The following is a 25686-nucleotide window of genomic DNA, read 5'->3' on the forward strand; positions in this document are numbered from 1 at the left end:
TTATTTTCATTTTATCATCTTTTCTATTATTTAAATTTGTTTATTTTCTATTTCAGTCGGTTCCAAAGAAAAAGAGACGTTTGGTCGGTTTGGGTCGTCGAGCCCGGTCGGTTCCTCCTTCTGCACCACAGCCCTATGTTGATCCAGAAGTGCTTATGGACCAGTTGAAGGACAAAGATGACCGCATAGCTGCGTTGGAGCAAAAGATGGCGGATCAAGAGGCGGGATGGGAGGCAACGAGGAAGCAGAACGAGCAAATGATGGAGATGATGAAGAGGATGTACCCGAACGAGCAGTTTCCGTAGTTTCTTTTTTCTTTTTTCAAAAACTCTGAATGTTTTATTTTGGTATGTACAACTTTGAATATTATCTAATATGTTTTCTATTTCAATTTTAATTTTATATTTTCAAATTTCAATTAAAAATAATATTTTTTTAATTTTTTAAAAAAAATTATTTTTGAAAATATTCCGACGGCAAAGGTTTCTTGGAATATTCCGACGGCCGAGGTTCGTCGAAATATTCCGATACCTCTTTTCTCTCGGAATGTTTCCGAGGACCGTTCCATCGGAAATATCCGAGGAGATACCAGCGAACAGTCCTAGGAAATGTTTCTTCGGAATGTCCTTGGAATCTTTAATTCTCGGTATTCCCTCGGAATTATCCGAGGAAGTTTTACTTTCCGACGACCATTCTCGTCGGTATATCCTCGGAATACCGTTATTCCGAGGACATACCAATGATATTTGTCGTCGGAATACCGGTGTTTTCTTGTAGTGTTATTGTTTTTTGGTCGAATGGGTTTGATTGTTTTTTCGTTTGTATTTGGGTCTCTACTCGAAGCTTAAAGTCATCTTTTCAAATGAAATCACAGTATTCAAATATTTCTAAATGCGTAACGTTAAGTTTACATTCTACAGACAATAGTACAATGAAGTTAAAAATGGTTATTTGCTACAAACATGTGAAAAAGAAAAGTCATATGTATTATTACATGAAAAAGATTTATAAAATGAGAGAGAGCTATGTGCGCAGAAAAAAAATGAGAGAGAGCTAAAGACTAAAGAGAGGAGTGTCTTTAATCGTATTGATACAGAGACATTTGTGACTTTAATAAAGTAATTGACGTTGCTTTGTCATTTTCTCGCGACAATAGTGCTGTTCGTTTGGTTGCCGCAGCCATTTGCGTCTGCGTCTGCGGCAATAATCATATTCGTTTGGTTGTCGCAGCCATCTGCATCTTCGTCTGCGTTTGCGTCTAGACGCTGCGTCCTGCGTTAACAAAATTTGGACGCGGATAAAATCAGCGATTGCGTCTAATATTCTGCGTCTATTTATTTATTTACATTTTAGCCCTTAACACAATTCATTATTTACATAAAATACCAACCCTAATAGACGCAGCCGCTCTCTCCTCCTGCCATTGACGCTGCGTCAAGCACTGTGCTCGAGCTCTCTCTCCATCTCGAGCCCTCACTCCATCTCAAGCTCTCTCTCCATCTCTCTCCATCTCTCTCCGTCTCTCTCAATCTCCATCACGAGCTCTCCGACACAAACCCATCTCAAGCTCTCTCTCTCGATCTCCAATGCATCTCTCTCTCTCTTCTCCAGACGCAAACCCATCTCGAGTTCTCTCTATTTGAGGTAATTTGTCTCTGTTTGATACTGATAGTGATGGTCTCTGTTCTAAAGCATTGATGGTATGTTTCAGATTCTGCAAGTGTGAGATGACTTGATGGTGCAATGCGAGGATTGTTCCTGTTTTTATGCAAATGAATGATGAGTTTTTGATTGATTGGTTTATGAGCATTCAAGCTCACTCTCTCGTAGTTGAATCATTTTCCCAATCATTCATGTTTTGAGACTCTGAATTGTTTTGCTGATAAATGTGTAATTGGCGAACGAGATGATGCTTGTAGTTACTGCGTATAGAGTTTTGATTGTTTTTTTTTTCTTCTCAATCCGCTGAACATGTGAAAATGATAAACTTTAGGAGTTTCTTTGTGATAAGTTTGTGGTCTGTTCTTTTAGATGGGTTTGTCTAATGAGTTATCGGTGGAGAGGGATCGGCTGATAAGGATCAGTGATGGGTTTCAGTGAGCTGTGGTAGTTAACTTTAACCTGTGGTAGTTAACTTTAACGCAATGCCTTTGTTTGTTGATCTTTCTAGATTCCTAACAACTGACATCTTTTTTTTATCTTTTTGCTTTTCTTTTCCATGTGTGAAAGCTTCATGAGGCAATAATAAGACAGGATTCTGCGGAAAACGAAGGGGCAATAACCAGAAAGGTTTCTTGCTAGGGGAAAGGCATTTACGTCCTTCAATGGTGAAGCTGAAGGAGAAGTAGTCACTGCTCAAGAAAGCGCAGAAGAAGAAGCAGAACTGACTTCCTCTTGAACAATCAAGACTAAGCAGTTTTGTGGTGTTCGTGTGAGAGAGAGAGGGTCTGGTTAAGATTAATTATTGGCCTTGTTGTTGTTACAATATATCATTTTTACAGAGTTTAGAGAAAATAGAATGAAAATGATTTTTATTTAATACTCGAAGATAATGGATTTTATTATATATATTCAGCATGAAAATTATGTTTGTCTTTGCTTTTAATTTGTGTTAAATATTTTGATGTATTATTTAGCTTTTAAATTGTATTAAATATTTTGATTTATTATTTTTTAATTTAGCTTATAATTTATAATAAAAATGTTGTTAAATTTGTATATTTGACTAAAAATTTATTACCAATTAAATACAATATTTTGATGAATGTAAATATTACAAATTTAAATTTACATTTTAAATATTTAAAATACAATTTTACAAATTTAAACTTTATTTTATTTATTTAAAATATAATTTTAAAAATTCATAAAATTAAAATATATTAACTAAATGAAGATTGCGTCTGCGTCGACCAAACGAACCAGATTCACCATCCACTCCTACTATCAAATAACATTCTTGAATCATATATTCAATTTTATTCTTCACCCAAATTCGTTTCTTTTTTTTTAAATCAATGGATTAGCGACGCAACCAAAAGCGTACCCCTTGGCCGCGTGGATTCCGATACTGGTAACGACGGCTGAGCCACAGAAACAGCCCAATCAGGTTCAAAATTGGATCAACGTCCTTGATCATTTGTTTCATTTGATAGATAAGTTTACAGCAATCAGAGCATTGTACCAATTTAAGCCAAAAAATAGTTCTTATTTGAGAGTTACGATCTTTGCAAAATTAATCTTTTCTTGATCTGCCTCTTCTACTTCTTCTGTGTAGGCTGGTTCTGAACAAGAAGATATTAGACATACAATTGCTAGAGCTGGCATCTCGACATGGCACTGTAACTATTTATTACCTTTACTTATGCCAGTCTTTTTTATAATTGGGAAAAGTTACATTTTTATCTCATCGTGAACCAACCTGTCTAGCAGGGGAAGAATGTCAATCAACAGAACGTAAATCAACGGAGATCACCAGATGATGCTGAAAGGTTTGCATTGTGGCTGTCTATTAGTTTAATATTTTTACAAGTTTGGAACTAATCTATTTTATGATTGGAACATTTGTTTAGGGAGGCTAGAGAAATGGTGCTTAGTCAAATATTGTTTTCCCACTCCCTCTAGAGAAGTAAGTCCCATCTAAAATGGTTTGAAGTCCATCTACTTTTTCCTTTGTTCTTTAGTGAGTGTCATCGAGATGATGCTAATCTTCCAGATTGTGGTAATGTGTTTTTTACTTTCGCTGCTCCTGTTTCCCTGTTGGAACCTTTAAAGAGTGCCTAGAGGATGTTATTTTGAGGGCTGCTCAAATGGAACAGATAGTTGAGAAGGTAAGAATCCAGTCACCTTTTCATGTGATAGTTCACCATTTTTTTCATATCATCAAGTTTCTACCCAGTTTCTCTGGTACTCCACACATCTGAGAGACATTGCATTACTTTGTTTGTTTTCACAGGTTTGTGAGGAGCGGCTTAATACTGGAGCGGTTTGTGATTTATGGGATTACTTTCCATCTGTGTCAATCTTTATGATCTGGCACAATCTTTTTGTTGGTTTCTTATTTAAGCTACTTATGCCCTTGAAACATAATATACTTGTATGAATAAATTTTCTTTCCAGTCTTATCTTCGTTATTCTAAATCCCTGGTTGCATCTCTGGAAATTAAGATTATATTTCTGAAGGTACTGATTTGAGTGATACATTGATGGATTGGATGGTAAAGGACATACTCAGTATATATATATATATTATTTATATACTTCCGTATGATACAACTCCTTTTGGTAAAAACTATAAAGATATATATACCTTTACGACTTGCCATCGTAAGTCTTTCCATTGATGTTTGCTTCATGAGTCTACATTTGTGTTTCCTTTTCAAAAGCTTAGTTCATCGTAAATATAGTTTTTATCCTTCATGAATAAATTTTAACTCTCACTTATTTATCTGCTTGGCTTCGACTGATTCTATTATTATGTAAACATGTAGTTTTTCCCAGATTCGGGTTACATGTCAGTTGTACAAAGTTAAGGAGACAACAAGGCCACTGTTTCCGAGGGCTACATTTCTGCACCATTTGGAGATAATAGTGCTTCTTCTTCTACTACTGAATATACAGAAGGCTACAAAAAGCTTTTCCTGTAAACCAGAGTAATTTACCCAAATTTGATTCATCTCAATTTGGTCAATGGGTCTGGCTCTGAAGGTGGTTCAAAGAAGCCTGCTGAGAATGGATTTATGACATGAGGTGGCTGTAATAGCTCAAGCAGTAGAGCATGAAGACAATCATGGTAATTTCTTCGACTTTTGAATTGCGTGTGTGAGCACTTTGATCTTTTTTTTTGGTCAAGCACATTAATCTTTTCTTAATTTACACATTATTGAGAATTGAACAAATTTGGAGGGGCCAATGTCAGTAGAACCTGATGTTAAATTCGATTATCATTCTTTGCTTCGTTCAAGCTGTTGAGTAGATAAGGTATTTGATCATTATTTTGGGTAAGTGAAAAAGATGTGGACGCATACGCAACCTAGAAAATGGTTGTCAAACTGTATACTAATATGTGTTTATGTTTGACTCTAGGCATTGAAGATGAAAGGAAGGTCTTCAAAAACACCACAGAAGAGAAGTCACAAGATTCACACACCACAGAAGAAGTAAGCGACAAGACTTGAAAGTGGCGACTACAATGTAAGAAGAAAACTAAAGAAGTATTTGTAATGAGAGGATTAAGAAAGTTTCTATGGTTTGTGTATCCCTAAGGATTCAGTTTGATTTGTTTTGTTTTCGTTACCAAAATGCTATTATCATACTGGTGCATTTAGTTAAATACAAATAGATAGACCGAATAATATTACTTCAAATCAACATTAGTTACTCAAAGCTGACTTCAGCTACGTTATGTATATAACAAGATAAGTTTTCATTGGGATCTAAAAATATAATTTTGTACAATATGATTACATTAGATATATAAATAAAGACGATTTTATACGATTCCAAATGTAGATTATAATAACTAAATTCAATTTGACAACAATATTAAAGTGAATGTTTGATTTTAAAAACTCATAAATCAAACTAAAAATATACATTTACTTAACTAATTTTTAAGGGATAAGTGTATGTATTTTCTTGAACCCTCATATCATATTTGAAGTTTTGAACTGAAAGTTATTCATGTGTCATACATATTTGATGTTAAGAGATTTTTTTGTTACAATTTAGATGATGTTTTCAATTTTTGATATAAAATTTATTATTTTAAGCTATATGGTTATTCTGTAATTTATTTTTCTGGATCGGTCTAACCAGCTAGAACAACTTTACTGGTTGAGTTCTTAAATCACGTATCTAAACAATACATTACTACTATTTCATTGAAGAACTAAAGTTAAAACTAAAAAAAAAAGTTGCACCAATAGAAAACAGACACACAAGCATAGAAAGTTTAGGAACGGTTCTAAAAAGTCTTTTATTAAGAAACTTTTGATCAGTTTTTAACTTTTTTTTTCCTAATATTAAAAATCTTAAAAACTTCACCTCCTCATACACACGTTGGAGGTGCTCTTACAATATTGAATCAATATTTGGTCCAGTTTTTCAACATTGAATTAATAATTTTTTTTTTTTTACTTTTGTTCACCATCTCATACATATTTTAGATAATTAAAATAATTATTTATGAGTTATACTCATATTTAATTAAATTAAATTTACTATTTATATTTTTAGAACAGAGATGTAATATATGTCTAATACATATCATTAGATGCAAAGATATTTGTATAAATTATCCCGGACAAAATCCCTCGTAGAGTTAAGATCAGCAGACAGGAGAATATGATAACGGTATCATTAATATTTAAGAGATAACACGTTTCGAGTTGAGGTGTAATATTAGAATAACTAAGATATATTTTTAATCAAATTAAAATAGTAATTAGCTACTAAAGAGAAAGGGAGAATATTAAGCTAATTTTAGGAGTTGCTTCAAATTGACTTCTTAAAAGGTGAATGAGAAAAGATGGGACCCAAAGAGCAGCAAATATCAATGGGGTTATTGTTAGTTGTCACTCAGCAGAGCTCAAAAGATACACATCCTTTCTTCCTCTCCCACCCCATCATCCTTTCGTTTTTGTTCTTCCTTCTTAGATGAACTAGGAAAATTGTCGCAAATACCATATTCATAGTACCACTTTTCATGTTTACACTAATCATTTTTATCCATTGATAGGGTTAACTAATCTAGATTTAAGATTTAGAGTTGAGGGGTATGATATGCTTTTTAGAATGTGAAATTTAAGATTTTAATAAATATATAAATAAATACTTAAAAAATAGTTTCAAACAAAATTTTCGATTTTCAAAAAGAAATTTTGAGAAAAAATAAAAAGAAAATTTTGAAAAAAAATTATAAGAAAGTTCAAATTTGTAAAAGTATAATTCGAAAACATAAAAATATTATTTTTTTATTATTATTTATTAAAATAATAATTTATTATATATATAGATAAAAAGAGTATAAAAGTTTTTTGTCACTTAGTGAAGAAGATATTTTTGAAAATATCTCTTTAATAGTGGTAAAGATGAAAAGTAGTACCAGTGATAAACATAAAAAATTTCCAATACGAAGGTGTAATCATCATAGTAAGTTATTTTAAAATATAACCTAAGCTCAGATAATTAAGAAGCAATAACGTGAAAATAATAGTTTAATATTATATTTAGGAACAATTAGCTCAATATCATAAAAGAAGACTCATATTTGAAATCTAACACATGATTGTCATTAACAGCCTAATGCTTACCTTTATCGAATGAAAGAGACGAAATTTCCCTCCCGACTGACACAAAACTCTGAGACTTGCAGGCCTTGTCTTCTGACAAAACTTCTGATGCGCGGCAGGTAAACAGAAGAGTGTCAGGATTGTAGAGAGATCATGGAGGTAGGTATGTAGCTAGAGTCCTCTTCTTTACACTTTTTTTTTGTTTTTGAGTTAATTTTATGTTTTTTTTATCATATTAGTAGAAATTTAATTTTCTTCTTATCTTTTTCATTTATCATTCAAATTTATAAAATAAACAAAAATCAGAACATTTTTTTAGTGTATTTTTACAAAGATCTAAAAAACATTGATAAATTTTAATTACGATTCCAAAAATTCACTTTTTGCAAAAATTTATAAAAAAATAAAGTGAAGATTGTAAATCTAAAGTAGTGAATCAATGAAGTAAAATATGCTAGTTGTTACAAAAAGGTTGTGGCTAATTGATAAACGATTTTCAAGATTACAGGATAGTCGTCATTATCAGATACATGAATTGTTAACCGGTACATGATTTGTTAACAAATACATTATTCGATATATAATTTGTTAGTTGTTATATGATTTTTTATACATTATTTAATATCAAAAGTCTGAGTAACCACTATATCTATGGTTTTAGTTTTTTTTTAGCACTCTACACATAATTATATCATTTTAATATAAATGGTACTATGTAAAAATAATAATAATTGATACATTTGTTGGTCTGATATAACAAAGGAACTATAACTATTTTTAACTGATAAATGTTTTTATATATATACACTGATAGATGATTCGTTTGGTAATTTTTAGGTTTACATGTTCATAACTATTATTTTTGTCACTTTTCAACGTGATTTGTGGTGTGGTCCACATTTTCATCTCATGCTTTTTGTGAAACTGAAGTTAGAGAGAAAATTATCTAATAGCCACTATTTTGTAACTGATTTTGTGACAGCTAACAAATCATATATCAGATAACGAATCGTGTACCTCGTAATAAATAATGTATCAACTAACAAACCATATACCAAAAACAATGTATCATCTAACAAGTTATGTACCAAACCATGTAACATCTAACAAACTATGTAACAATGAAATGTTTGTTAACAAGTTATAACTACTAGTTTAATGTTAAAAGAATTAATAACATACATATCAACGAGTAGTCATCCCTTGGTTTTAAGTCGTATATCAACTAACAAAATATGTATAAGATAATAATTCACATATCAACTAATAAATCGTGCCTCCTACAATGTATCAAGTAACAAATTATGTATACAACCATTTGATAACTTAATAACCGTTACAATTTGTGGTACATGTTTATAACAGTTAATAATGAAATAAAACTACAGATTCACTAAATTCTAAATAATATCTGATAATCGATATAATGGCAATTAACATAGAAATTATCCACATCAAGAAAAAAATTTCAAGAACACATCATGATCCAACTTAAAAGCTTTACTTTTTAACAGCTTGCAAATTTTGGAAAGAATTCTCTAAGTTGCTCCAACTCAAAACCCGACACAATTTTCGCCGATGCCGCATAACACATATTTTCTCCTATTTGCGCATATAGATCTAAAGGACCAAAACCAAGAAGATATACCATCAAAGATCACATTTCTGAAGAGGACAATCAAACTCAAAAAGTAAATTCAAAAGGAAACAGAAAAACTTATTTTGAATTTTCAGGTACAATCAGATCGAAAATAGTACAAGAAAGGATGGTTTAAAAAAAAATTCAAACATACCTGAGATGGGGTTTCATCCATTTTTTTTCAATCACAAAGATTTTCAGATTCGAAAAGTAAACTATAAAAAGAAAAATATGGAGAGAAAGTAGAGATGTGGAGAGGAGAAGAGTAGATAGAAAAGTTGGAGAAAAGAGGAGAGGAGAGAAGTTAAAAATTATTAATTATTTGAGAAAGAAGATTTTTTATGAGTCGATTACCATTTAGGACACTTTTTTCTCTTTTTTAACATTTTAAGACACAATCCGCTGGAGGGACACTTTCCTTGAGTCTGAGAGATGTTTTAGACAGAAATGCCCTTGCTCAGAAGTAACGGAAGATGCGCTTCTGTTTGGGTAAGTATAAATTGTAACTTGTTTTTCTTATTTCTCTTAATGTTTCATTTACTTTTATTTTAAATTCTAAAATATATAAAACAAAAATAATTATCACATTAAATTATGTATAAAATTTTCTATCTTTTAACATCCATTTTCATATATATATACTAATATATATACAAAAAAAGTATGGACATGGATACCATAGTGTGGATAATATAGTTATAAATTAATTGTGGACATGGACACAAAACCATATTGATTCATACACTATTTCAGTTTCTGATTAAATAAATATATAATAACCATATAAAAACATGTTTCTTTTTTCTTATTATTTTGATATCCATATATATATATTTTATATTTTAATGTCTAACTAAATTGCTAAATTATAATTTATTTGACATATGTTTTATGGATGTGGACACAATATTTTTTTTTTACAAAATTCTATGTTTTGTTTTCTATTTTTTATTTAAAGATGTATATGACCAAAAAATTAGTATAACAAAGTGATATATATTTGTTATATAATGATATATACTTTTATTGTTTTATCTAATTTTCTATATATATTTTTTATATATAACTTATAAGAATGTATGGATATGGATGATAAAAGTGTGAACGTAAGATATGTGGACATGGATATAAATGTGTAAAAGAGAATATCTAGACATATTTGTATGACACACAAGTTGTATCCACATCAAAGTTTCTGAAAGAGATCATGTTAAATGATGTCCATTATCGATTATTTGTGAGCTAGTAGGTGTGGACATGGATTAGGATATGTTTATATGGACATTGTAATCATGAAGAACATAATTGCATAAAACATGTCTGTGGTGTATACTTAAAATTTTTGATACTAATTAGAATACAAATCTGCACATTTTAAAATTAAGGGTGAAAACAAATACTTACATAAATATAAGGACCAAATATGTAAATTCATCATTCTTATTGCATATCTGATCGAGCTTTCATCCATGGTGATACCAAGCTCAAACCACTGCAGCTTCACCTATATAATGGATGAGACTTCGGAAATGAGTTGAGCAAGGCGAGGAGTCAACTTGAGCAGCAGATCTCGTGGCGGCGGAGGATTTCGACGAGCTCGAACCCTCATGGCTTCACTGAGCCACCGAGCTCACCGACACGATGTTGAGCTCGAAATCCATGTTGAGGCGTTTTCCCTTTCTCTTTTTTTATCCGTGGATTCTGTCATGATTCGTAATAAAAAGATAGAAAAACAGACAAAAAATAAAGATAGACAAAGGAATAAGAAAAAGTTGAGAAGAAGGAGACAAGCCAAGAGGATTAAGAATTAATTGTTTCTTCGATTTGATGAATGAGAGTGTATCGTGATTATTGGATTTGAGTATGCGTTATGAAAATAAATAAAAAGAAAAATAGAGTTTAATAAAAGTAAATCTGAACTTGAATTTCGAAATTCTAAAATAAATAAAGTTTTGAATGATTTAATAAAAAAAATTTTGGATTTAGTTAGAGTTGTTAGTTAATGTCTTTCTAGTTATTGTTAGATAAGGCTGAGGGCATTTAGGACATTGCACATAGAAATTATGTGTCTTCAGCAACAAGTGTCTAAATAAGCAATTCTAAAGATATAATGTGTCCTAGAATATAAAAATTTCATTTTTTATTAGATAAAGTTTAAAGTTATGTGTTCTGATTAAGCTATAAAGGCTGTCAGATAAAGGTTAAAAATTATTAATTGGGAACAAATGTTGTCTGAAAAGCAGAGTAGGAGTGTTAGTTGCGGCTGTACTGTACCCATTAGCTGCGTATGGACCAAATGGGGATTAAAACTCTTCCTCTTCAGCTATGTTACTCGCTTAATAAAAGGGTCTTAAAGTGGTATGGACACCAATTCTCCTTTATATTTATTCAGTTTCTTGTTTGTTATTTTTTTTTTCCAAATCCTCGTGGAATCATTTGCCAATTGCCACCATCAGATATATTTTTGTATTGTTTTGTATTTTTTGTTAGACCTAATTGAAGACATTTACCTGATAGTTTTTTTTTTTTTTGATCAACCATTTACCTGATAGTTTACTGCGTCATTTGCCTGATTAAGGTTTGTAGTTTACCGATATGCTTACTTTGAGTCTTTGACCCTATATGCAATCCAAAATAAGCAAAACTTTAACCAAAATGGCTTTAAGAAAACTTAATATCTTCAAAACAACTAATATTCCATCCTTTTACTTTCCTATAAATTACGAAAAAATTACAAAAAAATTACTCTAGGAGACCCAATTCAGGTTTCTAATTACTAATTACTTTAAGAGACACATTGGATATTGAAGGCACTTTTTCATGCTAAATTGACCAATAAACCCCTTAACTAGTATATAAGTGGGCTTGGTTACATTTCCTAACTAGAGATAACTGATTAGAAATTGAACCATCCAATAATCCATTTATCTTTCTTTTTTAAAATTCAATCCTTCTTCTAGAAACCAATGAGACCAACTCCCCTCTTTTTTTAAATTCAATTCATTTGCTCTAGATCCAGAAATTAAAAAAATGGAATGTGCTAAATCCTCACTTTTGTGAATTTTTTGTTTTGTTTTCGTATTCTTTCTTTTTTGTATCATGATTTGAAATTTAAAACTTATATATATGAGAATCGAACAAAAGTTAAATGATGGTGACGGTGGTGACCACCACCTGAAGACATCGGGGCCGGTGAATCAAGCTTCGTTGCTTTAACAACCATGAAGGAACAATTGTATCTTCTAAAGCTTTCTTCTTCATCCATGACCATCTGCTTCGATCTACACTCCACGCTACAGACCGCTTTATCACCTCTGACGTATTCAAACCAGAACCAAAACACATCCGAAAACATAAACACAACTCGTGTAATAAAGAGAATTGTGGATGAGAGAATTGTGGACGTCAAAGTTGTGCAACATAGATTTGTGGACGAGATAGTTATGGACAAGATGCTTTGTGGACAAGAGAATTGTGTTAACATTTTTTTTATAAAGAAGCTACGCAATTGGTTGTTTGTATTTCAAGTTTTTGTACAATCAATCAGAAGCTCAAGTACGCAATGTCTTAGACTTTGTGATCTTACGAACCATGCATGAGAGCATGTGTACTGATTCAAGGATATCTTAAAACTTTCCTATCATCTATATGGCTCATGGACGGGTGATATGTGGATGGTGGTTTATAGATGAATGTATCGTGGATGAGTTTCTCGTGGATAGTGTGTCGTGGATGGTGTCTCGTGAATAGTGTATAAGGATTGGTCATGTATCAAAGTTGTTATTCCTCTAATTCTCATCTATAATTCACCATCCACATTTCATCATTCATAGATATCAAAATAAAAAGAAAAAAATATTATGTTTTAATTTATTAATATATTTATATATTTCTTTACATATATATGAAATAGAGGTCACCACAAAATATGTGGGATGAATAATTTTATTTTTAATAAAAGGAAAAGAAAAGATATGTATGACAAAAGGAGGACAAGTGTTACTCAGATTCATTTCGTAGAAAATTAAATGGTTTAGATTTAATCGTACACAAATAAATGGCTCAGATTTAGTTACTCGTTGCCATAAATGCAAACTCCAACAAAATATCATAACTAAGTTGCACTATAGGTTGCTTCCTCGAAACAAAACAAAACAAAAATAAAGACATTTTTGTCTCATAAAAATGCCACAGTACACATAAAGTGTCTCAAATCCATAATGTGTTTTTAGGTGAAAAGAAAACGCATAATGTGTTTTTAGGTAACCTTCTCGTAAATTACATTGTTGTATAAATCACTGAAACAAACTTATACAGTTCAGCCCTAGTTTTTTATCCCGAAAAATAGTATATTAGGAACGAGCCGTGTGATTATTTAATATAAATTTTATAGACTGCTGGAAGAGTATGTTTTTGTGGTTAATACAATACTAATTTATCAATAAAAAATTATATTATTTTTATAAAAGATACAATTCATAGTATTTATCTTACAGAAAGAAAGAAAAAGCCCTTTTGTTAGAAATTTAAAGGAGTCTACGCTTCTGTCTTTTGCTGATTGGCTGGCTCTTAAAACACAATGAAAAAAATAAGAAATTAACAAAAGCTAATTACTTTTTTCTCGAATAAACAACGAATATATAACATCAAAAAGGAAGAACAAATTAAGATTCCAGAGAGATACCGTTTCCTTTTGAAGAGTATGCAAAGAAAAGAAAATAATAATAAATTTGTGGCTTTTTATTCCTGAGAGGTTTAGCAAACATCGTGAACCTAGAGTAAAAAGCTTGAGACATTTTTTTTTGGGAAATTGGACTATATAAATTTCAAACAAATTATAATTCATTTGATAACTAAAATACCTAATTTTCATCTACAGTATATGTATTTTATGTAATAATGCTATATTACCCTTCAATTTAATTTGTGTAACCTGCTGAGAATTATTTATTAAAAAAAATATTATTAATAAATACTCCTCCTCCTCCTCCTCCTCCTCCTCCTCCTCCGAAGCTGAGTATAGTACCAACAATGCTCAAGCTGTGAAGCATCCTACTCAGGCCGTGTGTTCTTTCTCTCAATATCCAGAAGCACATTGTGCATTCATGGTAAACTTAGATGAGAATCACATTCCAAGAAGCTATGAAGAGGCAATGGAGGATAAGGAATGGAAGGAATCAGTAGGAGCTGAGGCAGGAGCTATGATAAAGAATGATACATGGTTTGAAAGTGAACTACCAAAAGGGAAGAAGGCAGTATCTAGTAAATGGATCTTCACAATCAAATACAAAGCTGATGGACAGATTGAGAGGAAGAAGACTAGATTAGTAGCAAGAGGGTTCACTCAAACATATGGAGAGGATTACATTGAGACATTTGCACCAGTAGCCAAGTTACACACCATTAGAATTGTACTAAGCTTGGCGGTTAACCTTGGATGGGGATTGTGGCAAATGGATGTGAAGAATGCATTCTTACAAGGAGAACTTGAGGATGAAGTCTACATGTATCCTCCACCAGGTCTTGAACATCTAGTGAAGAGAGGGAATGTACTGAGGCTAAAGAAGGCTATCTATGGGTTGAAGCAATCACCAAGAGCATGGTACAACAAGTTGAGCACAACTCTGAACAGCCGAGGTTTTAAGAAGTCTGAATTGGACCATACTCTCTTTACCCTCACTACTCCCTCAGGTATGGTTGCTCTCCTTGTGTATGTGGATGATATCATTATCACAGGAAGTGATAAGGAAGGTATCAAAGCAACCAAGGAGTTTCTAAAGTCTATGTTTGAAATAAAAGACTTGGGAGAAATGAAATACTTTCTTGGAATTGAGATTTGTAGATCCAAGGAAGGTTTGTTCATGTCCCAAAGGAAGTATACACTTGATCTTTTGAAAGGTGCAGGTGCTTATGGAGGCAAGACAGCAAGGATGCCAATGGAGGATGGCTACAAAGTACCAAGAGAGGGGGAGATTGAAGACAGCAAGCCATTTCATGATCCTAAACTCTATAGAAAACTTGTTGGCAAATTGATTTATCTAACCATCACAAGACCTGATATATGCTTTGCTGTGAATCAGGTGAGTCAACACATGCAGCTTCCCAAGGAACATCATTGGCGTATGGTGGAGAGGTTGCTGATGTATCTAAATGGCTCGCCGGATCAAGGTGTATGGATGGGGTGCAATGGAAGCACAGAAGTGGTGGGCTATTGTGATGCTGATTGGGCAGGTGATAGAGCTGACAGAAGATCAACAACCGGCTATTGCACATTCATTGGAGGCAACTTGGTGACTTGGAAGAGTAAGAAACAGAAGGTGGTGTCATGCTCTAGTGCAGAAGCTGAGTATAGAGCTATGCTGAAGCTTACAAACGAGCTAGTTTGGATCAAGGGCATCTTGAAGCATTTGGAGATAGCACAAGACACTCCAATGACAATGCATTGTGACAACCAGGCCGCCATTCACATAGCCTCCAACTCGGTGTTTCATGAGAGAACAAAGCACATTGAGGTTGATTGCCACAAGGTGAGGCAGATGATTGTCCTAGGAGTCATCTTGCCATGTTATACTCGGTGTGAAGATCAGTTGGCTGATGTATTCACCAAGGCTGCAAGACAAAAGACAATGGAGTCCATTCATATCAGATTGGGCCTCATTGATCTTGGGAAGAGAAGTAGCTGATCCCCTTAGTCATGAGGTCTTTACTCTTTTTCCCTCATCAAGGTTTTGTCCCAATGGGTTTTCCTTGGTGAGTTTTTTAATGAGGAAGATCTCATGGCTGTCCAAGCTTAGGCTTTCACAAAGCTAAGCTTGAGGGGGAGTGTTGAGATGAGCTGAGTTAAGTGAAGAAGGGAGATGAGGTTTGAATAGAATGAGGAGAAGGGAGACTAGGAAGGTTTGGGAGCTTTGGGATCAACCAGTCCGTACAAGGCCGTACATGGCCGTACCATCCGTACAAGATGGGATCGACCAAAGCTTAACCAAACCTCACCACTAGTTACCCAAGTTACTTAAGTAAAGAGGAGAAGTTACCTTAGCCTTTGGAGGATGGATCAGACCGTTGGAAAGGATAAGGGAGAGTCTTGGACAGGCTGTCACAGCTGGAAAGTAAAAGCAAAAGGCATCAGCCAGCTAGAGAAAGCATTAAAAACCTCATTAAAAGCAACTTGAACAAGAAAAAGGTAGTACCGGATATATGTCATCAATTTCCTCTCTCTATTACTGGCAACTTGAACAAGAAAAAGGTAGTCCCGGATAAAACTTGACATAACTGTTATGGACTTAATTATGTCAAAATCAATGTTCTGCACTTAATTTCCTTCTCAAATTTGGTCATTCACTCCTCCTCCTCCGTCAAATTGTTGATGTCATCAATTTCCTCTCTCTATTACTGGCAACTTGAACAAGAAAAAGGTAGTACCGGATAAAACTTGACATAACTATTATGGACTTAATTATGTCAAAATCAATGTTCTGCACTTAATTTCCTTTTCAAATTTGGTCATTCGGTAAATTCACCCTTTTTTTTAACAAAAAGAAAACGGGAAATAATTAGCAAAGAAATGTATTTGGGTGCAAACGTGTGTATGATGATGATAAGTAAAGCTTTTTGGTATCTTGTATTTACGTGAATAAATAATTCTTTATTGGGAAACCCAAAAAAAGACGAAGCAGAAAGTGAGCGTAGGTGTTGTGTGGGGTTCTGTTCTGTCTTGGCATTGTCTCCCTCCCGCTTATTTCTCTCTGCTCTTCTCCACCAAATTGTCTTTTACTTCACTTTCTTTCCTTTCTAATATACATCTTTCTTATCTCTAGCTCTGTCTCTTCCTTCTGCTAATGGAGGAACAAAAATCTTACTTTCAAACCCTTTGATACCCTCTCTCCGTTTATGGGTTTTACTTGTTTTGTTGTAATCTGATTATAAAGCGAAAAAATAACTTTTTTACTTGTCTCTTTGCTCAAAGAAGCTCTTCTATGGAGCTTTACTTGAATACTTAAATTGCTGAGGTGGAGGAAGACGAGAATGGTGAAGGAAGAGTAAAGGGTAGGCTCTTAGTAATAACTCAGAAGCTCAATTTTTTTATAAATCTATATTTTTATATAAAAAATATTACAAATATTATAGATAAAATTGAAAAGAGCCCAAAATTATTTGATATGTATATAGTTTTATTTTTAATTAAAAATATATAAAATATTATTGATTAAATTTTAAAAATATTTTAAATATTATCTGCATGTACATTTTAAAGGATAAGAAATTTTTTTTTTGCCTTACGCCTCTAACAGGCGCTGTATAGTTTGATATTCATCTCTTCTTGCCAAATTTGACCTCAGTCCCCAAATCTTCTGCAGGGTGGTTGATGTTCAGTTGCTTGTAAGTCTTTCTGACCCATTACCTAAACACATTCCTTTTGTGTTTACTCTTTAACTATTCTTGAATCAAGTTATTGTCTTTTTCTAATTGTGGTAATTTTTTTTCCTTTTGTGAGGGAAAAGGTTAATAAGGAAACTGATGAGGTATATACTCAAGTCACTCTACTTCCACTGCAAGAGGTATTGTTTTAGCTCAACTGTTGGTTCTTTGACAAAGCATAGATTGCGTATTTACAAAGCATCCTGCATAGATTGCGTATTTACAAAGCATCCTGCCCCATTCTAAGTAGAGTATCTGATATTGTTATGGCCATGTTCGTTTTTGCATTTGATGTAATATCTTAGATGTAACATCCTAATATTCCTTTTTTGTAATTAGTATTTAATTTGCGTCCAAATATAACATCTAGATGCCAAGTTGTTCGTTTTTTAATTTTATAATAGCTTTTGAATACTTATAGTTAAAAAGACTAGTATTCAAATGAATATATATACTAGTTCAGATTCTTATGTGAGTTTTTTAGATGCTACGGTAGAAGTGTTTGTGAATAGCTTTGTTTGAGGCGACTCAAAATCATCATAGTACCTTGACAGAAACATAGGGACCTAAAGCATTGAAATATTTGGTCTTCATAGATTTACATATGTAATCTCAGCGACAATGATATGTTGAACGAATCATATTGGTTTTTATAGTTTTCAATGCTAAATGAGGAGGGGAAAGAGGTCAGGCAAGAAAGGAATGGAAGCTCATCTGTCAAAAGAACAACACCTCATATGTTCTGCAAAACCTTAACAGCTTCTGACACAAGCACCCATGGAGGGTTCTCTGTACCTAGAAGAGCCGCTGAAGATTGTTTCCCACCTCTTGTATGGTTCTATAGCCTTCTTTTTGTTTCAGAGGAGAGGTTTAAGTATTCTTGTTGAAAAGACTTTATTTACGAATATCTCACGGATGTTAGGATTACAAACAACAGAGGCCATCTCATGAGCTCATTGCAAAGGACCTCCATGGAGTAGAGTGGAAGTTTCGGCATATATATCGAGGTAACTTAGTTTCTTTCGTTTTCCTGTGAATGAAACCCAAAAGTTTAGTTCTGCGGTTTTTGTAAAATAGGTCAACCAAGGAGGCATCTGCTCCCCACTGGTTGGAGTATCTTTGTCAGTCAAAAGAATCTTGTCTCTGGTGACGCCGTCCTCTTTCTTAGGTAACATTAAGATCCTTAAAAGGTGTGTTAAGCTCATTTCTAACATTTGCGTTTCTAGAGATGAAGATGGAGAGCTGAGGTTGGGAGTCAGAAGATCTGCACGGCCAAGAAACGGCCTTCCTGACTCAGTCACTGAGAAGAACTCATGTTCCAACATTCTGTCTCTTGTGGCTAATGCTGTAAATACAAAAAGCATGTTTCATGTGTTTTACAGCCCAAGGTAAACATAAAAATGAATAAAACACTGCCGTTTATGATGATTCTTGATTTTCTTTAAAAGGAGAAAAAAAAGAACTCTTCTGTTGATTCATGGTTTCATATACAGAGCGACGCATGCAGAGTTTGTGATTCCATATGAGAAGTACATCACAAGCATCAGGAAACCCATTTCCATAGGCACAAGATTCAGAATGAGATTTGAAATGGGTGATTCTCCTGAGAGAAGGTATTACTGCTGCCTTACTTCCTTCTTCTTGGAAGAGAATGTAAATAGGCTTCTTTTTTTTCTTGTAGATGCGCTGGTGTAGTGACTGGAGTCTGTGACTTGGACCCGTACAGGTGGCTAAACTCTAAATGGAGGTGCTTGTTGGTGAGTGTCCTCCTTCATCTGTTGTTTGAAGTTACTATCTCTTAACGTGTATAGTAAAATCTTTCACAACTGTTTGGTAGGTGAGATGGGATGAGGCTTTTATGAGCGATCACTAAGAAAGAGTTTCCCCTTGGGAGATTGACCTCTCGGTTTCTCTCCCACCCTTAAGCATTATTCAGTCATCTCCAAGACCTAAAAGGCCTTGGGCAGGTCTACTGGATACTACTACTCCACAAGGAAACCCTTTAACTGGTAAACTAAATGCACATCTCTTTTTTTTTTGTCACGAAAGCTTATATTAATTTAAATTCCGAACGGTAAACGATTACAACCAGAGCCAGAGGTAATCTCAACGGCTAGACAATAAACAAAAAATACAACAATAAGAACGATAGATGTGTTAAAGGGGTGAAGATCCCCGTAGAGATGCTTCACTTTAGACCCTGAAACTGATGTTCCAAAGAACATACTAAAGTCGGGATATGAACCGACAACCGGGGACCCTGAACAGCGGGTTTGAAGATGGTTGGTGGACACCAACACTGATGATGAGAGACTCTCCTTTACTTCAGATAAGGTGTATGTAACTGATAGGAACATTGCGGAAAGATCTTGTCCCAGTTTCTCGATGGAACTCTCTCGAAAGCTTTTGGTCGGCAAGAGCAGTTGAATGACTCTAGAACCATAGCCAAGAGCGGTAGGAAAAGGCCTCTTTTGCCTAAATTTCGCTCTGATATTCATGAGCAATGGAGCAGAGATTGTGTAATCTCTACTGGCCTGTGATATCTGACACAACAATGAAACTAAATCAAGCATAACATCACGGCTTTGGGCTATGCGAACCCTGTAGACTGAGGCTAAACTTCCAACTCTGGCCTGGCGGGATGTCTCGTTGAAGGAGCTGTGGCCTGAGGAACCTGGAAGAGAGGTTGAGTAGCCGGTGGAGGAGTTAAGTTGGTGGCTAGGAGGAGGAGCGGCAGTGAAGAGGATATGGAGGTGCAAGCTTAATTGAATAAAGAACCAAGCCCAGACCCATTCGAAAAAAATAGATCTAAAGTTTGGAACTTTCTCGGAGAATGAAGAGCATGAGCTATATAATAGTGTAGGTGACGAGATCCGTTTTTGTGCTTCTATGAAGGTGACGAGATCCGCTGGACTCACACAAATGTTGAGCAGATCTGGTTTCTCCACTAACTTTAAGAGGAGGAGCGACGGTGAGGACAGCAGACGACAAGGTGGCGGGGATGAGAGGAGCTGCGGCGACGATGCGGAAAATCAGGGGAAAGACAGCTTGCAAACGAGACGACGAAACGAAGTAGAAGATGCAGGGGTAGACGGAAGCCATGAGGAGCAGGAAGGCCGACGCCGACGCCGGTGGCCTAAGGCACCACCGGCGTCGAAGATGGTGGCGTGACGGCGCACTTCGATACTCGTGCCTGAGAGCTTCTCGTATTAGGGCGAACTCTTGGGTGCAACATGGTAAATGCACATCTCTTAAAACATTTTAATTGCGTGTGACTGATTACTGTTTGACTTTTAGCAGAAAGGGGTGGTTTTTTGGACTTTGAGGAGTCGGTTAGACCCTCTAAGGTCTTGCAAGGTCAAGAAAATATAGGTTCTGCATCATCACCCTTACAGGGGTTTGATGTTATGAACCTCCGGACCCATGCAAATCCAGTTCTTTTACCGAGTAGAGTTAAGGAAAGGTTTGGAGATTCTACTCCCCTGGACCCAGCCTGTTCTTCAGGCGTTATGGACCTGGATAGCTTTCCTAGGGTCTTGCGAGGTCAAGAAGTTTGCTCGCTTCGATCTTTCCCTCAACTTGCTGCTGCTTCAGGAAAATCTATTATTGGATACACTTCTCCATTTGCTTATCAAGACAACAAGTCAAGTTTCTATCCGCTAGCGTCGCAATGGATTAGGAGCATGCACATTCCATATCAGAATCCATACAAAGCAGCAAACAAATCCGTAGGTCACCCTTCTTGTGCAATAAACTTTGGTGGGGTGACTAGAAACTTTGATGCACAAAATGAAGGTGGCTTACCGAAGAATGTTACAGCTGATTTGCCATTCAAGATTGATATGATGGTAAAGCAGAAAGGTGGCTGTAGACTTTTTGATTCTCCTTACCTGTGGAGACACCAGCTGCATCTAACCTGAGCAAAAGGATCTGCACAAAAGTAAAACCTATTCTTTATCATATCTTTGGTTTCTTGGAGCCCCTTTCTTGATATCTCGTCTTGTTCTTTCTTGGTGTTCAAAATGTTCACAAGCAAAGAAGCATGGTGGGGAGAGCTACTGATCTATCCCGACTAAGTGGATACAATGATCTCCTTACCGAGCTTGAACGCCTGTTTAACATGGAAGGGCTTCTCAAGGACCCTGAAAAGGATGGAGGATGATGGAGGATCTTGTACACCGATAGTGAGGACGATATGACGGTCGTGATGATCCATGGCAGTAAGTCTGTCCGTATCTTTAAAGCTCAGTCATAACTTGTTAGCTGCTAACTTGAAAATGATTTTATTTGTGCTGTGTGGTGTTGAAGATACATTTATACACGAAAGAGGAAGTTGAGAATGCGAGTGATGATAACAAGAGCTGTTTAGAACAAGCAGTTCTCATGATGGAAGCATCAAAGTCATCTTCTATGACCCAGCCTGATTATTCTCCAACGGTTACTACTTACTAGAGTTTGATATTAACAAACCAGAAAGAAGTGTTTTTTTTTTTTTTACTTTTTGTGCTTTCAAGTGTGTTTTGCCTACAAAAGACATAAAATATTTTCACCTTGATCTTTGTCTTTCTCTTTGTTTGATTGTGTTATTTCTGGTCTTCGTGTACTTCAATCTTTTTACTCTTAGAAAGTTTGTGTTTATGGGATGTGTGGACCGTATGAGTTTGGTTGGACTGAGGTCTTGAATTTGCTATAGAGATGGTGTGCATGGCTCGAAATTTTCAGTAAAACAAGTTCATAATTATATGTTTTTATTAAATTACTTTTTAAAACAAAATGCTACAACATTATTCTTAAAAAAAATAAAACATTTTAGATAAAAATGAGGATAACAACAACATAATTCTGAGTAAGCAAAAGAAAGGAAAAAACAAAAAAAATAACATTGTATTAAAAACACACACAACAAATATAACAAGAAGAAATAAAGATTTCTGCTAAAGAAGAAAAACACAACATACATAGGAGAGATGAGGATAAACTAGAACATGATTTTGTCTAAAGGCTTCAACTGCATCACATTAGAGATGATTAATATTAATCCGATCTAGGCTGAGGAGGATGGCCATCATGAGGATGTTCATTTCCAGATTCATTCGGATTAGGATGACTGGGGAGAGCCATGTTATGGTTGAATCTGGGGACAAATCCCTCAATACGACTATAGTTTCCAAATGGTGAAGAATGATTGGGGAGAATCATGTTATGGTTGTCGAAAGCATTCACGTTACCATCAACCCCAAAAGGAGCATTACTAGAGCTTCCCCCATAAAAGCCAGGATGAGGAAATGGTGTTGCTAGAAAGATTTTGAAAGCTTCATATATCACCTGTTTCCTCAAATTTTCAAGTTTATCTTTGAATTCTTTGGCTTGACCTAAGTCAAGTCCTCCAATGGATTCTTTCAACCAAGTCTCAGGTATTTTGGATTTTTTTCTTAGTTTCTTCAACTCTTCACCTTTTTTTTGCTCAGATTCTAGGTTGTTCATCACCTGCATATATAAAAACTTATTTAGTTTCTTTTTTGTAACACCCTAGTTGGTAATATCTAAAATTATTTTTTTCAATGAACATAAACATAGATACCCACACTAAAATATTAATACGGCAGAAATATGTCAACAAGAATATCGCTTAGGGCATCAAATTCTACATCATATTACTCGCATTTATTTTCCATATTATGAGTATATCTACTCTAAATAAGGAGAAATATGTATTTTATACAGTATATACATTGTTTATGACAACTAATATAAGAATAAATATTGAAAAAAGAAATATAACTGCGTAGATTACGGCTTTTATAATTTTCTCAAACATAACAATATTTCTGAATAATACAATAAATTTACCTCAGTAAGACGATTGTTCAGACCTCGAACTGTAGAATTTTGATGGATTTCACCGAGTTGCATATTGGGTTGTGGGTTGTTCAGTGGGTGATCATTACTTTCAAACTGATGTATTATTGTTTCCACCGTTGTATGACCAAACGAGTACATTTTTCCACTAGGTGAAAACAGAATAATAGCGACACGAGCATCACAAAGTGTGCAAAGCTCATTAGCCTTTTTAAAAAGACCATCTTTTCTTTTGGAAAACGTAACTTGAAGGTTATTTTCTTTCTCAATTTTAACCATTTTTATTTTTTGACGACCTTTGGTTTTTCTCATTGTTTCTCTATATTGATAACTGGAAAATAAAATATTGGTTGGTGTTTGTATGATGACGACTTCGTATATTTATAGCTAAATATCATATACCAGCAGTTAATGTTTGAAGTTATCTAAAATTATATTTGAATATCAATTTACCATTTTGATACATTTGAATTTCTTTATATTCCATCAAAACAAGGTATGAAATTCTTATATATTTGACCCTAATATTTTCATTTAATTTGTGATATGTATCATAATCTGCTATATTTGACTATTTATGATTTTTTTTTATAAAGATAACAACGTCATTATAACTAGTAGATATATCACAGTGTATAAATGTTATAAAAAATTATAATACTTGACAAAGTATGAAACTAGACATGTGTACCAATTGACCCTCAGAAGCTTTAACATTAGAAGAAAATATTAAACTGAAAAATACACTATTATATTCTCCTATACTTTTTTTATAAAAGAAAATTTTAAGGATAAGTAGATATGCTATGTATTGTATGCTCTATATTTGTGCTAATAGAGACATCATACAGAGTATAAATGGCTCCTTATATTTACAGTGACTGACGATAATTGAAAAAGTGCACATCATCTTCTTTTAAAATTCATTTATATAATAGAAAATGTTACAACATCATTTTTATAAGAAAAGAAAAAGAAAACAAGAAAATGAGGAAAATACAACAATAACATAGTTCTGAATAAGTAAAACAAAAAAAAAACATAACAAGAAGAACTGATGAATTCCGCAAAAGAAGATAAACACAACATACTTAGAAGATATGAGGAAAACTTAACGCATGATATTGTCTAAAGACTTCAGTGAATCACATCAGAATCGATTAATATTTAATCATATTAAGGGTGAGGAGGATGGCCATCATGACGATGTTCATTTCCATATTCATTTTCTTCTTTGGAAGTCGGATTTTGGTTTTCATTTGGATGAAGCTCTGGAATGTAATTGTAGTATGGAATAAATCCCTCAGCATGCCTATAGCTTCAAGAACTTAAAATTGTTTAGAAAAGACAATATCATAAATCAAGCATAACAGTGCTGATCAGACTGATCAAGCAGTGAAGATTTTTGGTTTTCACTGCTTGATCAGTCTGATCAGCACTGTTATGCTTGATTTATGATATTGTCTTTTCAAAACAATTTTAAGTTCTTGAAGCATCGATGTACACTTCGATCAAAAAAGGAAGAAGCATTCGATGTACACTTCTTTATCATATAGTACGCGCATACAATATTATATTCTCCAATACTTTTCTTATGGATATATATATATGCTATGTATTATATGTTATTATATTTGTGCTATTTTGAAAATATATCATATATTTTGTTTCTTGGAGCTGCATCTCTTGACGTCTCGTCTTATGATTTCTTGTGTTCAAAAGGTTCACAAGCAAGGAAGCCTGGTGGGTAGAGCTATTGACCTATTTCAACTATAAAATGATCTCCTTTCCGAGATAGAATGCATGTTCAATATGGAAGGACTTCTCAGAGAACACTAAAAAGGATGGAGGATCTTGTACACCGATAGTGAGAACGATATGATGGTCGTTTTTTCTCTGATTCTAGTTGGTTTATCATCTGCAAATATAAAAGAGAAAATTGCCAAATATGACTCACAACTTGATTTCAAACATAAAGGTTAACCCAAACTTGAATCAAATGCAAAAGTAACCTAAAAGGCTATTGAAATTACAACCAACCCCTTGTGAACAAACAAAAAAACCGAAATTTTTTTACGTTTCTAACCCCCGTAAGTCGTCTGCCCAGACGACTTACCAGAAAGTCGTCCAGACGACTTATCTGGACTAGTTTTACTTAGAAATAATTTAAAATTTTTGTAAAAAATATTTTGATAAGCGAAAAATTGAAATCATGTAATTAACATATGTTTTAAGAGATATAAATTAAGATATAACAAAAGTTAATTGTTTTCAACATAGATGAGTGAAAGTAGTGAGTCATGATATTCTTTGGTTTAGGTTTTGCCAACATATGTTGTAGTATTGTATGTGTTCTTAGGGTTAGATTTTGGAATGCATAAATGTTTTTTTGAAAACTTTAAAATTTACCTAAGTGTTTTAATTCTGTGTATAGTAAACACTATTTAAGTATAACTACGGGTTTATAACGTGGTTAGT

The 25686-nt window shown here is 33.9% G+C and overlaps 1 protein-coding gene, 2 long non-coding RNA genes and 1 pseudogene across 3 annotated transcripts; 3 read left to right on the top strand and 1 right to left on the bottom strand.

Moving 5' to 3' along the window:
• The first annotated feature begins 1365 nt into the window (after positions 1 to 1365).
• Positions 1366 to 2568, top strand: LOC106325189. The gene is made up of 3 exons (XR_001266828.1): positions 1366 to 1644; positions 1712 to 2106; positions 2230 to 2568. It is a non-coding gene; the product is annotated as an uncharacterized LOC106325189 (long non-coding RNA).
• Positions 2569 to 17259: 14691 nt separating this feature from the next.
• Positions 17260 to 21340, top strand: LOC106323321 (annotated as a pseudogene).
• A 23-nt stretch (positions 21341 to 21363) lies between these two features.
• LOC106327620 lies at positions 21364 to 21992 on the top strand. Its single transcript, XR_001267492.1, has 2 exons — positions 21364 to 21569; positions 21658 to 21992. It is a non-coding gene; the product is annotated as an uncharacterized LOC106327620 (long non-coding RNA).
• Positions 21993 to 22307: 315 nt separating this feature from the next.
• Positions 22308 to 23520, bottom strand: LOC106327619 (agamous-like MADS-box protein AGL62). Its single transcript, XM_013765818.1, has 2 exons — positions 23200 to 23520; positions 22308 to 22836 (listed from the first exon to the last, which is right to left on the bottom strand). Exons 1-2 carry the CDS (start codon positions 23518 to 23520, stop codon positions 22384 to 22386), a joined length of 774 nt encoding a protein of 257 aa, XP_013621272.1. The 3' UTR covers positions 22308 to 22383.
• Positions 23521 to 25686: the final 2166 nt, after the last annotated feature.

This window comes from Brassica oleracea, chromosome C2 (assembly GCF_000695525.1).
Source record: "Brassica oleracea var. oleracea cultivar TO1000 chromosome C2, BOL, whole genome shotgun sequence".
Taxonomy (NCBI): Eukaryota; Viridiplantae; Streptophyta; class Magnoliopsida; order Brassicales; family Brassicaceae; genus Brassica; species Brassica oleracea.